The sequence below is a fragment of the Callithrix jacchus genome, chromosome 2 (genome assembly GCF_049354715.1).
Source record: "Callithrix jacchus isolate 240 chromosome 2, calJac240_pri, whole genome shotgun sequence".
NCBI classification, from domain to species: domain Eukaryota; kingdom Metazoa; phylum Chordata; class Mammalia; order Primates; family Cebidae; genus Callithrix; species Callithrix jacchus.
In genome coordinates, this window is record NC_133503.1 from 109,538,718 (window position 1) to 109,555,172 (window position 16,455).

Consider the following 16,455-nt stretch of genomic DNA (forward strand, 5'->3'; position numbering starts at 1 on the left):
CTCAGGCCTTCTGACTAAGGAACCAGAGCCTTATACAATACATTTTTTAAGGAATATATTTTAGTACCCAAATATATATTATTAAAATTTATCATTATGGAATAAATGATTCTCTTTCCTCCTAAATAACAAAAGATATTCTTCATTCACCATTACCAAATTCTGGGCCAAATATCAAATGGCACTCTAGGATGTAAATTAAACTAAAAATGTTCTTCATCAAGTTGTGGGACAATTTTGCCTTTTCATTTGTTGTGCTTAAACTTTTTTTGATACTAAGATGTCTTTCCTATAACTGCTAGGACTTAGAAATCCTAAACAAGGTGCAGGTGAAAGTCTTATTCTTTCAGAGCTTTAAGCCAACTTTTTTTAAACAAACAAAAAAAGTGTGTTCTCTCTGTTTTTTTTTTGTAGGCATTATGAAACACTTGGCATTTCTAAGTTTTACTTTTTATTTTCTTTCAGTGAATTGTGTCAGTACTAACTTAATTTATACAGTGATTTTTTTTTCTTTTGGTCTGTAGTGAGTGTTTAAAGTTTGTAAAAACTGGTTCCTAATATATGTATCATAGCCTAATTTGCTTCTCAACTTGTGATACATTCCACATATAAGATTTGTCACACAGTACTTTCTCATGCAGTTAACAATATCATTTAGATTAAATTTTAGTTGCAGCTGTGTGTTTATTATTGCCAAGAAACCTATAGAGAAGAAAGAGTAGCAGCTGGTGATAGGTTGGCTATATTTAACATTTCACAAATGAAAACAATGTTACTAAACAATGTTTAGTAAACTAATTTTCTGGGATTCTGCAGTTGCTATCTCAAGTGATAGGTGATGTTGAAAGGAAAGTTCTAGTTGAAAATTCAGTTAATGCTTTCTGTGTAGAATTTACTTGTCAGTTTAACAGTCTAAATCAACCTTCCCGTTTAAGGCTGATATAGTCTAACAAAAAATGGTTGTTATGACTAAGATATTTAGTTTCACTGAAAATGAAACATATTTTCAGCTTCCTTCAGTTATCTTCTACGTTAAAATAGTTGCTGAATTTTGGTGTTTGCTTATCTAATGAGGTTTCAAAAATTGGATTATGATCACGAAATGACAGTTAAAGACCGATGAGGGGTCTTTTTGTTTGTTTGTTCTTTTCAGTCATGCACAGAAACGCAAACCCCTACTTTGAATATCAGGTAATAACTTGAGCATGTACTAGAAAAACTTGTACTGGTAAAGCATGCAATATTAAGCATTAGCTTTTTTGGATTCATGTTTATCTGGAGTGCAGATATTCAAGCCAGTTTTCTTTCTACCTCTCTCATTTCCAAAATAATTTTGTTTGACCTACTATTAAACAAAAATTCCTATCAACTATCTTCTGAGCAAAAGCATATATGTTCTCCATGGTGATATACTGTTGTTTTAGTTCAGTGTAAGTATAGGAGTTTCTATGCTTCCAATAACATTTAGCTAATTATATTTGAATGCTTTTTTATTTCATATTTATAGTCTTAAAAACAACTAGACTTACCAAATACACAAAGCTTTTAATTCTCCATTACATCTAAAATCTAAAATCTGTTTTCACTAGGGGATAAAAAATTAACCTGTTCTTACTGTTTCCAAAAATTACTAAGCACTTAAGTTATAATATTATTCCCTCGTAGTAATTACTTTCAGTCTTTCTTGGATCCTACAAAAGGAATTTTAACTCAGATAATTTTCCACATGTAGATGTAAAACCTAAAACAGAAACTAAAATTTTGGTTCAGGAGTAAGAAAAAAAAACAAAAAAAAGGGGAAAAAAAACTTAAAAAACCACACACCAGAGTCACGCAAGTTTACCTCGTTTTCTTTTTACTTTGTAAAATAGCAAACTCCGAGTTTTGCCTAAGTTTTTCATTTTTTTATGTTTTGATTAGTCTATGTGAGTTGGTAGTTTTTATAGTTTTTAAATCAATTTTACTATTTTTACTGCTTCAATTGAAAAAAAAAAAAGACTGCTGAGCCTATAACAACAATGGAAGACCACATAATTACAATCTGCACTTAGTAATTATTTACCTTATTAAGCATTAGTTTCTTCTAAGAGTTAGACAATATGATGTCTTTTAAAACTTTGCTTAACTCTTAGAGTTTTCTTTAAAATCATTTTTCTCTAAGAGAAAAATCAAGGTTTGATTATACTCAGGATCTTAAACACATGTTTAACATATGACACACATTTTTCCTCTAGTGCTCTTATTGTTTAAGTTCATCACAACTGGTAAATTGTATTACTAAGAGCAGAATAGAACCTCATCCCTTGACTCCATCAAGAGTATTCAGAAGGCAGAAGCATGATTAGCAAAAAGGTTTAATTATACTCAGGAACTTAAAATACATGTTTTAAATTATTTTTGAGACTGTCTATAACATAGCAAAGGTACTGTTATCGGAAAGTCCCTTTTGACATTAGTTGACTAGCATGTAAGTGTTAACTTTTTTGACCAAATAAAAGAGATTTTCTGTTTTGAATTTCTAAGCTACAGAATATATTTTTCAAATCTGGGCCACAAATCTACTCACTGCAAGCTTGCAAGTATGCCACTTCTTGGGAGTGTACATCTTCAAATACATCTACAGCAACCCATTTAAATTATATTCAAAGAAAAATGATAACACCATCTAGTTTGACGATTTTACCACATCCGTGTAGTCTCTATTTTAGAGTCAGCCTTGTCGTTTTCACAGGAAATGAGAAATTTCTGTTGAAGTACAAGTGTCAAATATTAATTATTCACCAGACAAGTAAGTGGTAGTCAATAAATATGTACAAAAGTTTCTGTGTATTGACACCTTTTGTGCTAGTTGTTACCTTTTGTGAAGCACCACTTAGTGCTTAACATAAACATTTTCTAGTTTCTATAATGTATAGGCCCTAGGGTTACTGATTTCAAATATCATTTTCTTCTTATATAACCTGTACTTTGGTAAGATAAACTGTTATGGTGTCTCAGTGGTATTTCTATCAATTTTTGTGATTTCATTTGTAGACTATTTATATAGACTTTCCTGTACAACTTCTACTGCTTATGAATCTGATATTCAGAATATTTGAGAAAAAATTTCATAAAATTATTTTTTCAAAGAGTTGGTGGACATATTTCTTGAGTATAAAATCATAACAGAGTATTTCAATCACTTGGTTTTCTAACTAGAACAAATATTAAACTGGAACATATTTAGAGCAAACCAAAATAAAGACAACAAAAGGAAAGATAAGTGTTACTTTTCTCCCTTCTTTAATAATCACACTTCTGCCTTCTAAGTCTGTTAGAGAATTACTCTTTTGATGGAGTAAAGGGATGAGGTTATATTCTGCTCTTAGTAATAAAATTTACCAATTGTTATGAGCTTAAACAGAAGAGCACTAGAGGAAAAATATGTCCATCATATCTTAAATTTTTTAATAATGACATTGTTCTTATTGCTTTGAAAATACTTGCAATAAGAACACTTAAGTAAATAATATCAAATATCCAAACTAAATATAGTCCCCCAGATTGCTTCTTGCTGGTATTATGTTGGATACCCCTAGAATCAAACAATTCCAGACTTTTGTGGGCCAGGTTCATAGTTTGAGTCACGCACAGAAAACACAATCTCCTGCTTTGAATATCAGGTAATAACTTGACCACACACTGGTAAAGCATGCATATTAAGCATTAGCTTTTGTAGATTCATGTTTCTCTAGAGGGAAAATATTAAAGCCTGATATATATGTGTGTGTGTGTGTGTGTGTGTGTGTGTGTGTATTTTTTTTTTTTTCTTCTCAAAACTTACCAGGATCCTGAACTCTTCTGTTCTTGTTAGTTCCAGGTGTAAATAACCTCATCCAATGATGTCTTCTGCTCAGAGTTCTTAAGCCTTCAAACTCTCCTCTAATTACTCTGACCTATCCCTCCCTCCTGTCTATGGACCTATATGGAAAAGCAATATCCCTTTTGCTTCTTGGATGGCTCCAATTTATAGTGGTGTCTTTTGCTGACTGGTGTTACAGAAACATTTAAAAGGTCCTAATCAATAGACTCTCACACAGCTTATATTACAGACATTGCTAGATATGTATTCCTTTTCATCTCAGCCTGCAAGTAAGTTGGTTATTTCATGTCTGACTTTACCTCTTTTAGTGCCTTCCTAAAGAAGAGACTAACATAAACCAACATACAAACACATTTCAGACAATTATTCAAGAACAACATATTTATCAGATATATGGCACATCTTCCAAATTATTGCAGACAGCATTTGTATCAGGTGCTTTTCTGTATCATGCAAAAGGTCATCAGTTTCCAGCCGACTATATGTATTTTATCATTTTCCATCATCTATCTATTTAGCATATGCATACATTTATGTTCATATAGCCTCTCACATCTGTTATCAATTTATGTATTAGGCTAAGGATCTGCCAAAAATCAACTGTAAAATTTAGTGACTAAACAAGTAGGAAATGTCTTTATTTCTCATATAAACTCACATGATCACTCATATCCTATTTAAGAAATCTAACTTACATAACCTAACTGAACTCTACTTGGGTTTTGAGACTTGCGAATATTCTAGCTGAGCACCCATGTGCTCAAGTAAAACTTAGAAGATTCAAATATTAGAAGGAAGAAGAGAAGAAAGGAACTAAGGAACAATTAGGTAACTCTGCCTCGCAGTCCAATGTTCTATCTATTCATCTTGTCTTTGATGTATTCATCTTACTTTCTGGACTCTTGATCTTAGAGAAAAAGTTGCATATACATTTATTGCTATAGTTTAATTCTTCTTTAGATAATTATAATATACATATCATGTGTACAAATGTATATAAGTTTGAGAAGTTCATTCCTTTTAATAGCATTAACTGTGTTACAATAAAAACAATTTCAAATTATTTCTATCCACCTTAACTGGACAATATTAAACAACATATATAATTATCAAAATAGGCTGAAGCTGGCAGGATAACTATTCAAAGTCGAATTATGTCAACTCTGTTTTACTTAGGAAACCGATTTTTCTATATATTTTGATAATTTGAGTGCTTTTTTTACTCCACAAATACATGTATATACTGTATATATGAACACAGTCATTCAGAAGCTGTACAAAGAATTTTTTAAAATGTTATCTCTTACAAAATCTACTTAATTCATTTGATTGCCATCTAAGATTCCTAGTTTACCAATTTGGTAATCTAAGATTAGTAGTTTACTAATTTGTATTTTGTCTTATGTTATTTTGTAAATGACTTCACCAGTTCTTGGATATGCTGTCCTTAATGTAAAACTTTGCTTGTATTTCAAATACAGGAAGAATATACTTCGTTTCTTAGATGCAGAACGAGATGTCTCAGTGGTCAAGAGCAGTTTTAAGCCTGGTGATGTCATACACTATGTGCTTGACAGGCGCCGGACGCTAAATATTTCTCATGATCTACATAGCCTCCTACCTGAAGTTTCACCAATGAAGAATCGCAGGTTTAAGACCTGTGCAGTTGTTGGAAATTCTGGCATTCTGCTGGATAGTGAATGTGGAAAGGAGATTGACAGTCACAATTTTGTAATAAGGTGAGCATTCTTCTGTTCTTTGAGACTGGAAGTTTTTCAAAGACATTTTACTTAGGGATGGAAAACTGGCAGAAAATTTAATAGTATTACTAAAAGCTCAAACAAATATTTGTCTATGATATTCTTTGCTGTGTAACATTTAAATTACATTTACTCTGGAATAGAATATTATAATTATTGCATAGTTGAAATAAAAAGTGATCTCATCATAGCAACAAGATTCACACAGCTTTTTTGGTGATAGAGGAGGCAATTGGCAATTTTAGTAAGTTTAATATTCACACACAAAATTTTTTCTTACTATTCTTTATGCTCATTAGTTTCGTGTGATTTTATTTGTTGTATAAAGATTATGAATATTACTATGGAATGATGTAACAGATTTGTGTTAATTTTGCTTTTTATTAATAATTATCTAGAAGATAGTAAGAGCCTAGTTTAGTAAGTTTATATTTGATATCCTGAGCCATATTTCTTTAATTTCTCTTTATATATGGTATTTGTGTATGTTAGTATATTTGAGTTTTATAGTTTTCTTACATAATTAAGCATGCCTGCTTGTTTTTTATTAATGGTCAAGAGACGTTTGATGAATGGTATGTTTGATTAACTTCTTAACTGAAAAAACTTAACAGTGCAAGTAGAATTGTAATCACATCATAAATATAAGCAGTTTATAATGGGCAATGGTCATATCTGTACAGGTTTTTGGCTTGTTTTAGTTACTTAGAAAAATTAGGTAAATGAATGAAACATGGATATTGAAATGTGAAACAGCACAACATAAAGATGGATAGAAAAGTATGCCGAGTTGACATATTGAAAAACACCTACAGTCTCTTGAAGCTATGCTACAGTACAGCCTGTGAAAGTATAGATCTTAAAAAAGTCTTTTTGAAATAAAGTCTTAAAATGAAAGATAATTAGTTATGTATGTATTAATCATAAATAGGCAAGTACTTTTTAAACAACGTCATGAAAAATCACACTCAAGCATTATCAAGTGAAGAAAATTCTTAACAGCGAATACAACTGCAAACATTTTTACCTTATTATCTTTCCTTTTCTCTCTTGGGTGGAGGGTCAGAGATTAATTTGAAACCAGTTGAGCCTTTTAAAACCTAAACTCTTAAATTAATTAGAGTAAGAGAGAAACCTTGTGAACAAGTAGATATATATGACAAAATTGTATAGAAAGAGGATGTAAAAGTATTTGATGAGGAAATGGCAATGGAAGTGAAATCAGGAGCTTCAAACATTGAGGTCTATGAGAAGTACAGCTGTGAAAAATGTAAGGCCTCTAGAATTTCTGACATGACCAAATCATAAGGCTGGTAAAATAAGAAAGTAAAGCTGTCAAGGCATAGTCAAAATTGTTGCAATGTAAGGACTGCAACAATTGCAATAGGGAGTTTTAAAAGGTAATTAGTACTGGAGTAAAACAAAGTCTATTTCTGCATTGCTCTAAACTTTGTCACTGGGGCCTAAGTTGTTAGATTTAGCCCCACCTGTGACTCTGAAATTAAGGATGCTTTTACATGTTTGGAAGAGGCTTGATTGCAGTAGTCCCCCATGTTTATGTCATTTCCTTATTGCTTCCTGATCTGGCTTTGTTACTCCAGTTTTTATTAACTAAGATTTTGCATTATTCCAGTTCCCAAACTACTGAGTTCTTATGTAACATGGAATTGTGTGTCCAAAAAAGTGGTTCCTACACTCTTTCACTGTCTTAAGAGTGACTGGTGGTCAACCCTGCTTTATACTTCCACCTCTCATTTTCACTTTTCCTACCTTCAATTTCTAGAAGTTATACAGCCTGCACTATATATCACTTCCCTGTAATTGGCTTTGGTCAGCCCATAGGTTTCCAGATTTCTGAGATATAGTCAATCTGTGAATAAAACTCTGATCCCCAAAAATTTTTCTATCCACCTCTTTTATTCTAAAATTGAAGACAGTTTTCTCTTTCACTGGCCAAGCAGCAACTGGCCACCTGAAAGTATTGCCTTCATAGTTCTACTAGGGACTACTGATCATTTAGATCACTACTTAGCTACTCTGGTGCTACTCCAGCAAAATGCCTAGAACTTGGTATTGTACATATACTTTCTCTTCCTTTTATGTTTTAGGCACCTAATTTGTCATATATTAACAAATTCCAACTTCAACTTCAGAATATTCTTTGATCATCCCTATAGTAACCCAACTCCAGTGAAGTTCAGTAAACTGCTTTACCTGCTTTTATTCCATATTCTGTGGCTCCTGGACTCTTAATCTACCTTATTGCTTTCAGATGGATTTGAATGTCTGTTCTTAGTTTCCTGTCCACTATTGTAAATCAAAAGATCTAATGTTTTAGCAGAATATCCTTGGCCCTTCTTTAAGTGGTGCATTGGTCTATTTTCATAGTGCTAATAAGGACATACCTGAGACTGAGAGGGAAAACAGTTTTAATTGGACTTACAGTTCCACATGGCTGGGAAGCCTCTGAATCATGGTGGGAGGTGAAAGGCACTTCTTACATGGTGATGGCAGGAGAAAATGAGGGATATGCAAAAGCAGAAATCCCTGATAAAACCATTAGATCTTATAAGACTTATTCATTACCATGAGAATAGTATGGGTAAAACTGCCCCCATGATTCAATTTATCTCCCACCAGCCCCTCCCACAACACATGGGAATTATGGGAGTACAATTCGAGATGAGATTTAGCTGGGGACAACACCAAATCTTATCATTCCACTCTTAGCCCCTCCGCATCTCATGTCCTCACATTTTAAAACCAATCATGCCTTCCCAACAGTCCCCCAAAGTCTTGACTTATTTCAAAATTAACCCGAGTCCCCAGTCCAAAGTTCCATCTGAGACAAGGAAAGCCCTTCTGCCTATAAGTGTGTAAAATCAAAAGCAAGCTAATTATTTACTACATACAATGAAAGCACAGGTATTGGGCAAATACAGCCATTCTAACTGGGAGAAACTGGCCAAAACAAAAAGGTTACAGGGCCCACACAAGTCCAAAATCCAGTGGGGCAATCAAATTTTAAAGTTCCAGGTCTCACATCCAGGTCACTCTGATGCAAGAGGTGGGTTCCCATTGTCTTGAGCAGCTCTGCCCCTGTGTCTTTGCAGGATACAACCTCCTGTCCAGCTTCTTTCATAGGCTGACATTGAGTGCAGCTTTTCCAGGCAAATGGTGCAAGCTGTCAGTGGATCTACCATTCTGGGGTCTGGAGGATAGTGGCCCTCTTCTCACAGCTCCACTAGGCAGTGTCCCAGTAGGGACTGTGCTGGGGGCTCCAACCTCATTTCCCTTCCACACTGCCCTTGCAGAGGTTCCATGAGCACCCCACCCCTACAGCAAACTTCTGCCTGGACATCCAGGTATTTCTACATATCTTCAGAAATCTAGGTGGAGGTTCCCAAATCCTAATTCTTGAGTTTGTGCACTCACAGGCTCAACACTATGTGAAAGCCACAAAGGCTTCAAGCTTACACCATCTGAAGCCACAGCCTGAGCTCCACATTGGCCCCTTTCAGCCATGGCTGGAACAGCTAGAATGCAGGGCCCCAAGTCCCTACGCTGCACACAGGGACCCTAGGTCTAGCCCATGAAACCATTTCTCCTAGGTCTCCAGGACTGTGATGAGAGGGGGCTGCCGTGAAGACCTCTAACATGACTTGCAGACATTTTCCCCATTGTCTTAGAGATGTACACTCAGCTTCTCATTATGTATGAAACATTCTGCAGCCAACTAGAATTTCTCCTCAGAAAATGGGTTTTTCTTTTCTATCATATTGTCAGACTGCAAATTTTCTGAACATTTATTTTATTCAGTTTCCTTTATAAAACTGAATGCTTCTAACAGCACCCAAGTCACGTTTTGAATGCTTGGCTGCTAAGAAATTTATTCTGCCAGATCCCCTAAATCATCTCTCTAAGTTCAAAGTTCCACAAATCTTTGGCAGGGTTAAAATGCCACCAGTGTCTTTGCTAAATCATGACAAGAGTCACCTTTGCTTCAGTTCCCAGAAAGTTCATCTCCATCTGAGACCACATCAGCCTGGACCTTATTGTCCATATTGCTATCAGCAATTTGGGTCAAAGCATTCAACAAGTCTCTAGGAAGTTCCAAACTTTCCCATATTTTCCTGTCTTGTTCTGAGCCCTCCAAACTGTTCCTACATCTGCCTGTTATGCAGTTCTAAAGTTACTTACACATTTTTAGGTATCTTTTCAACAGTGCCTTACTCTACTGGTACCAATTTATTGTATTAGTCTGTTTTCATACTGCAGATACCAGTTTACTGTATTAGTTCATATTCATGCTGCTGATAAAGGAATACCCAAGACTGGGGAAAAAAAGAGGTTTAATTGGACTTAAAATTCCACATGGCTAGAGAGTCCTCAGAATCATGGTGGGAGATGAAGGGCACTTCTTACATGTTTGTGGCAAGAGAAATTGGGGAAGATGCAAAAGGAGAAACACCTGATAAAACCATCAAATCTCATGAGACTCATTCATTACCTTGAGAACACTATTGAGAAAATCACCTCCATGATTCTAATTATCTACCACCAGGGCCCTCCAACAATATGTGGGAATTATGGAAATACAATTCAAGATGAAGTTTGGGTTGGGACACAGCGAAACTAATCAAGTGAGAACCTCATTGAGTTGACAGTTATATTTTGACCTTATACTTTTTCTATGTGCTATCTGAGGTTTAACATATTTTAGATTTCATGAGTATTTTATACACACACACACACACACACACACACACACACACACACATATCTCCAAACTTTAAAAGGCCTAGATACTAGTAATATTAAGTAGGGTAGAAAAATACTTCAAAAACTTTGATAATAATGACAAAACAGTTAACAAACTAGTATTTTCTATTAGTGGGAGTTTCCAGGAGCTTTCTCTTCTCAAAGAAAGGATGACCTCAGATGAACTAAAATGAGAGTTATTATATAAGAATATATGCCACACAAAATACTAACTTTCTCAATTCAAAGTAGAATTATCTCTATGCTTTGTAATACAAGAGTTCTTTCTCAATTCTAAGAGAGTTAGAATTGAGATAGGGCCGGGCGCGGTGGCTCACGACTGTAATCCCAGCACTTTGGGAGGCCTGGGCGGGTAGATCACGAGGTCAAGAGATAGAGACCATCCTGGTCAACATGGTGAAACCCCGTCTCTACTAAAAATACAAAAAATTAGCTGGGCACAGTGGCGCATGCCTGTAATCCCAGCTACTCAGGAGGCTGAGGCAGGAGAATTGCTTGAACCCAGGAGGCGGAGGTTGCGGTGAGCCGAGATAGGGCCACTGTGCTCCAGCCTAGGTAACAAGAGCAAAACTCCATCTCAAAAAAAAAGTAAGATAGGCCTGCTGGAGTTTCAATTTATATTTTTGACTTTGGAACATCACTGTGGAATTTTACTTTTTTTAAAATATATTTATTATACTTTAAGTTATGGGGCCATGGATGCAGCAAACCACCATCATGGCACTGTGGATTTTTCATATGCGTTTCTGTAAATCTGCAACCTACTTCAGCCTACCTCCCACTGTTGGTGACTTTCCTACATGAGTCTTACCTGCATACAAAATCAGAACTTTTAGATTGGAGCAAGAATCTGCATCTTTAAAAAGCATATATATGGAGAGTTGACACTTAATTCACTATAATGTAGAAATTTAGTGAACGCAGATATATGGTGTTTAATGTATATCTAACTCAGACAATGGTGTCTTAGAATGTCAGATTCATATACACGCCCACAAGCTCGTAAAAGTGGATTGACGCCCTTTTCTACTTACTATTATGTCACCAATTAATCAAGAAATTCTATAGATATTACCTTCCAAATATATCTGGAGTCAAATGATTTCTCATGATCTCCACTGCTGTCACCCTGGTAAAAGCCAACATCATCTCTTGCTTAGAACTCTACAATTGTTCCTTAACTGATATGCCTGGGTGCATTCTTGCTCTCTGTCCCTAAAGCCAGAGTCTCCCTTCATCATATAACAGCTTCTCATCACACTCTATAAAATACCAGTATCTTGCCAGTAATGGTAAGTGAGGTAATCTGAAGCGTCAGGGACAGACAATGTGCCTGTCAGTCATGTTCCCTGAAATCCTTGTTCCCACGTACCTTTGGGTGGTGTTGCCCCTCATTTGGGGGAAAAGATGATGGTCTATGCTTGTACAGAATATCCTCTGCAAGTCTTCCCTGACTGTAGTATCAGAAACACCCCTTACCACTATTACCATCTAACACTATCTCTTGTCTCTTTCATTTATGAATTTATTTTTGCATTATATGTTTATTTCTTTATTTTTTATTTTTTCAACTAGACTATGCAAGACAATCTTTCCCTGCATTTCTCCATTTTTAATCTCAGACACTAGCAAAGATTCTGACATATTTATATATTCTATAAATATTTGCTAGTGGTAAGCAGGAAGGCACATAGTGAGAAAGAAAAGAAGAAAGGAAGGAAAGGAGGAAGAAAGTAAAGAAGAGAGGGAGGCAGAGGAGTGAGAAAAGTGCTCTATCATGATCTTCCATCATCCATCCCACTTCCCATAAATGATAATCCCTTATACACACCTCAATATTATCATAATAATGGTCATCTGGGATGAGTGGCTGTCATATCATCTCCAAAACTAGAACTCATCTAGTCATCATCGCCTCTAAAATCTTAGGTGACCAAGTTTCAGAGCAGGATGCAAACTCTCCATACAATAAATGCAGAAGCTATCTTACTCCGTCTTTCATGGAGTAATATAGATTTGGCATTTTTTTTTTTTTTTTTTTTTTGCCTTTTAGCTCACCATCTCACCAAGCAAAACATGAAAATCACTGCTTCGTGTGCCTATTCATTTTCTCATATTAAAGCTACTCTCATTTTTAAAATTAGAGTATATTGTCTGTAGTTCCAAATTTACAGAATGTATCTTGTAAAGTACCAATTTGGATGAAGTTGAGTTTACATAAACTCAGTGTCTTGCAACCTGGAGAAATGTAGGGTAGAGGCTACTTTACATGTGTAAATCAGAAATCTTTTTGTAACTAGTTTTTTTCCCCCTAAACTATTGTCATCTCTATTATAGTATTCCTTCATAGATACATCTCTATTATTCCTTTAGAGATAAAACATTCCTTTATATTATATTTAAAAATTATAATAAAATTGAGAGCAAATATATTGGGTTCTATAAATTCATATTTTTATGAGCTTAGCTTTCAAGAAAAAATTCTAAACCCTTCTCTATAAACTTGCTATGTAAAAGTTAGTTGTATAGCCACAGAATTTACTTATTTGTACTTAAATATTTGTAAATGGTAGAGTACTCCATTTACAATGGACTAGGACTTTAGGAGTCTCTTGATATTTTTAGCAGCTATGATTATTTTTTAAAAATGTTTAATAACTAATTAGTGACCAATTCAAGTTCATAATTATGGACTTACCAAGAAGTACAGAAAGGTAACGATAAGCATCTCTAATGAAGGTACAACAATTATCACCATGATTATTTTTTATTTTTTTCTGTATTTTTACTACTTTCCAAAAGCAGAAGTTAGGATGTTGTAGGATAAATTATTTACTAAGTCTCTATTGTCATTCAAAGGGTCAGGGATTATAGATTTGGCATCTTTTCTTTGCAGTTGGGCCCACCGTCTCACCGAGCAAAATATGTGCCACTGCCTACCATCCAATCCAGTCTACAACATTCTACAACGAAATTTGTTTTCCCACAAAAAATCTGTTTTTCTAATAAACATTTTAGAAAGTATCTACATTTTAGAAACAATATCTGTAGAAAAATCGTATTTTGTAACAATAGCTAGTTGGAGAATTCATTCCTTTGGGTTTAATTTTATCCTTTTATTATGAAATTGTATGATGGTCACTTACTGTATTCTACAGTGTTTAATCGTGGAGATATTTGGAAACTTTTTTCAATACCTATGAGCTGAAAAATATATTTATTGTAGGAAGGAATAGGCAAAACACTGATAGTTGGTTATTATTAAATAGGTGGTGGTAGTATCAAAGTTCAATTAGCACTTAAGAGACATCACTGCAAACAAAAAAATAAGCAAAAGTAAGGCCTGTGGCGGGGTGGGGGGACTTTGTGGCAGGGCATGGTGGCTCATGCCTGTAATCCTAACACTTTGGGAGCCAGAGGTGGGTGGATCACCTGAGGTAAGGAGTTCGAGACCAGCCTGACCAATATGTAGAAACTTTGTCTCTACTAAAAATACCAAATTAGCTGGGCTTGGTGGCACATGCCTATAATCCCAGCTACTCGGGAGGCTGAAGCAGGAGAATTGCTTGAACCCTGGAGGCAGAGGTTGCAGTGAGCCAGGATCGTGCCACTGCACTTCAGCCTGGGCAACAAGAGTGAAACTCCATCTCAAAGAAAAAAAACAAAAAACTTTGTCACTTCTGAATAAAGACTGTCACTTCTTGCCAAGGGGCATGTGACTTCATTTTCCTCATTGTATTAATTAGGCCACTCCTAAGAACATATCTTTCAAACTATCAAGCCAGAAAATGAGGTGCTGTCTGGCAATATTAATGATGAACCAAATTCTCCCAGTGCCTAAACTCCCGGTTAGTGAGAGCCTTTTTAAAGGTTCATTAACAGTCATTTGGATCTCTGAAATCAAGTAATTATGTGAGGCATTGTAAAGACGGTGGAGTAAAACAGAATCCAATGCCAACTCATTTTCCCAAAGACAAAAGTTAATTTCACCTCACAAATGCCAATCTGTAATTCATAAGTGGAGAGTGCCACCATAAGTAATTTAAATATAGAGTATATGAAACAAAGATTAAAGATGATTTCAGTAATAATTTTAATAATAGAAGTTCTCCATAATCATATGTAAGTGTTCAATCGATACACTTTGAATTATTCTGATACCACCTTTTCTCCTAGTATGATATCTATTTTCTGTTTTGAAGGTCTTATTGTGCTACCTCTTAACATTCTTAGATTTGTAACAATCCTTTAAAATACAAAATTCTAATCTGATTAATCATAAACAAATCAGTCACTTCACTGTGGACACAAGATCTTCAATGACCTATTACTGTACCAGTCTTCCATCCTTCCTTACAGCTCTTGTTCTTCTCGTTGCCCTCTGGCTCATTAATTGTGTACCAGATACCTTTTCCTTCCCCAAGTGTGTGAGTAGTCCTTTGTTATTGCAAATATGTCTCCTCTATCTTAGATGCTCCAGAGAGTCCTCTGAACATCTAAGAGCATCATTTATTGAATTGCTTTAAATTCAATAAATCCTCATTATTCTTTCTTGAAATAGTTTCCTAGCCACATTGAACTGGTTAAAATTATTACAAAATTTTAGTAATAATTTTTAGAATCTCTAGACTATTTTATTATCCTAGACATGTATTGTGTGTATATGTGTATAGCTATAGATATGATTGGCTCATTGATTGGTTGGTTTTACGTCTGTGTTTCCAGTGTTTTGTTTCTCACATTTCCTATAACATAGTAAGTTTACTTTGTAAACCAAAGTGATATTTTTAGACAAAATTTTCATTCAGCATTAATTAGATTTTTGACTTGACCCCTATTTTTAAAAGGACTTTAAAGAACTAAAATGCTATCTCCTTTAACAATGTTACCAGAATGCATTATTACATGCAAATGGGAATCACTTGCTCCAAAAGGTTGTCCTATTGTGGGAGGAGACAAGGGCCCTGGAAATGATATTATTTTCCTTTGTAATATAGCTTTGAGGAATTTTTTTTAAAAAATGTTTCTTATTCAGACAGTGTTTTGCTCTGTCACACAGGTGCAGTGCCATAGTCATGGCTCACTGCAGCCTCAACTCCCTGGATTCAGGTGATTCTCCTAGCTCAGCCTCCTGAGTAGCTGGGAATACTACCTGGGATTCACCATGCCCAGCTAATTTTTTAATTTTTTATAGAGATGGAGTTTCACTATGTTGCCCAGGTTGGTCTTGAACTCCTGGGTTCAAATCATCTGCCCATATCTGTTTCCCAAAGTGCTGCGATTACAGGTGTGAGATACTGTGCCCAACCAGAATGTTATTTTTAGTATCTCACACAAAATATTTTAAAATAAACCTACTAAACATGCCGATTTTATACATTTGCACATGAATAGACACACAATGTCAAGCATTTTCTTTCCTATAGGAGATACTTAGTGGCTGTGGTATCATTCATTAATCAATTACATTGAATGATGGTTTTAGTGGAGTTTCAAAAAAAGACAGTTTAACATAATGCTAAAAGTAAAAATAAATAAATAAATAAAATAAAATAATTAAAGCCCAATTTTGATTTCTTACTGAGTGACTCAATATAGAACTGATTTCTAAAATTTGGGTCTGATGTATCCCTAAATAACAGAAAATAATCATGAGTAAAATTCTTATTTCTTAACAAAAATGTCTAAAAACATAATTTAAGTAATAATTTTAAATATACTATATTCAACTTTTTTATATGTGCAACCCTATAAATACCTAGGTTCCTTAAATAGCAAATGCCGTGTTTCAAGGAAAGAAGATTGGCTAAGACAGAAAAACAGAAGTCAGTCACTGATTAGGTTAAAGGTATCTTACTTCTTGTCCTGCAGCCCTCTCTGATAAGAAAGGCTTATAAAAATGATTATGTCCTTGTAATATTAAGATTCTGTCATATGATTACTGACAAGCAAAATTTTAACAAATTTGGTTAGACATTGATGTGCCATTTATATATCATTTCTCACCTGCTTGAAAAGAAAAGCAAATGGGAACATAAGAAAAACAATTAT

The 16,455-nt window shown here is 34.7% G+C and overlaps 1 protein-coding gene across 2 annotated transcripts in view; it reads left to right on the forward strand.

The window, feature by feature from the left end:
• ST8SIA4 (ST8 alpha-N-acetyl-neuraminide alpha-2,8-sialyltransferase 4) overlaps positions 1–16,455 on the forward strand; it is a 137,117-nt gene that overhangs the window by 12,133 nt on the left and 108,529 nt on the right. For both annotated transcript variants that reach the window (XM_078365868.1, XM_002744743.6), the window contains exon 3: positions 5,344–5,601. In XM_078365868.1, the coding sequence (XP_078221994.1) occupies positions 5,344–5,601 (258 nt within the window). The remainder of the gene's footprint in view (positions 1–5,343; positions 5,602–16,455) is intronic.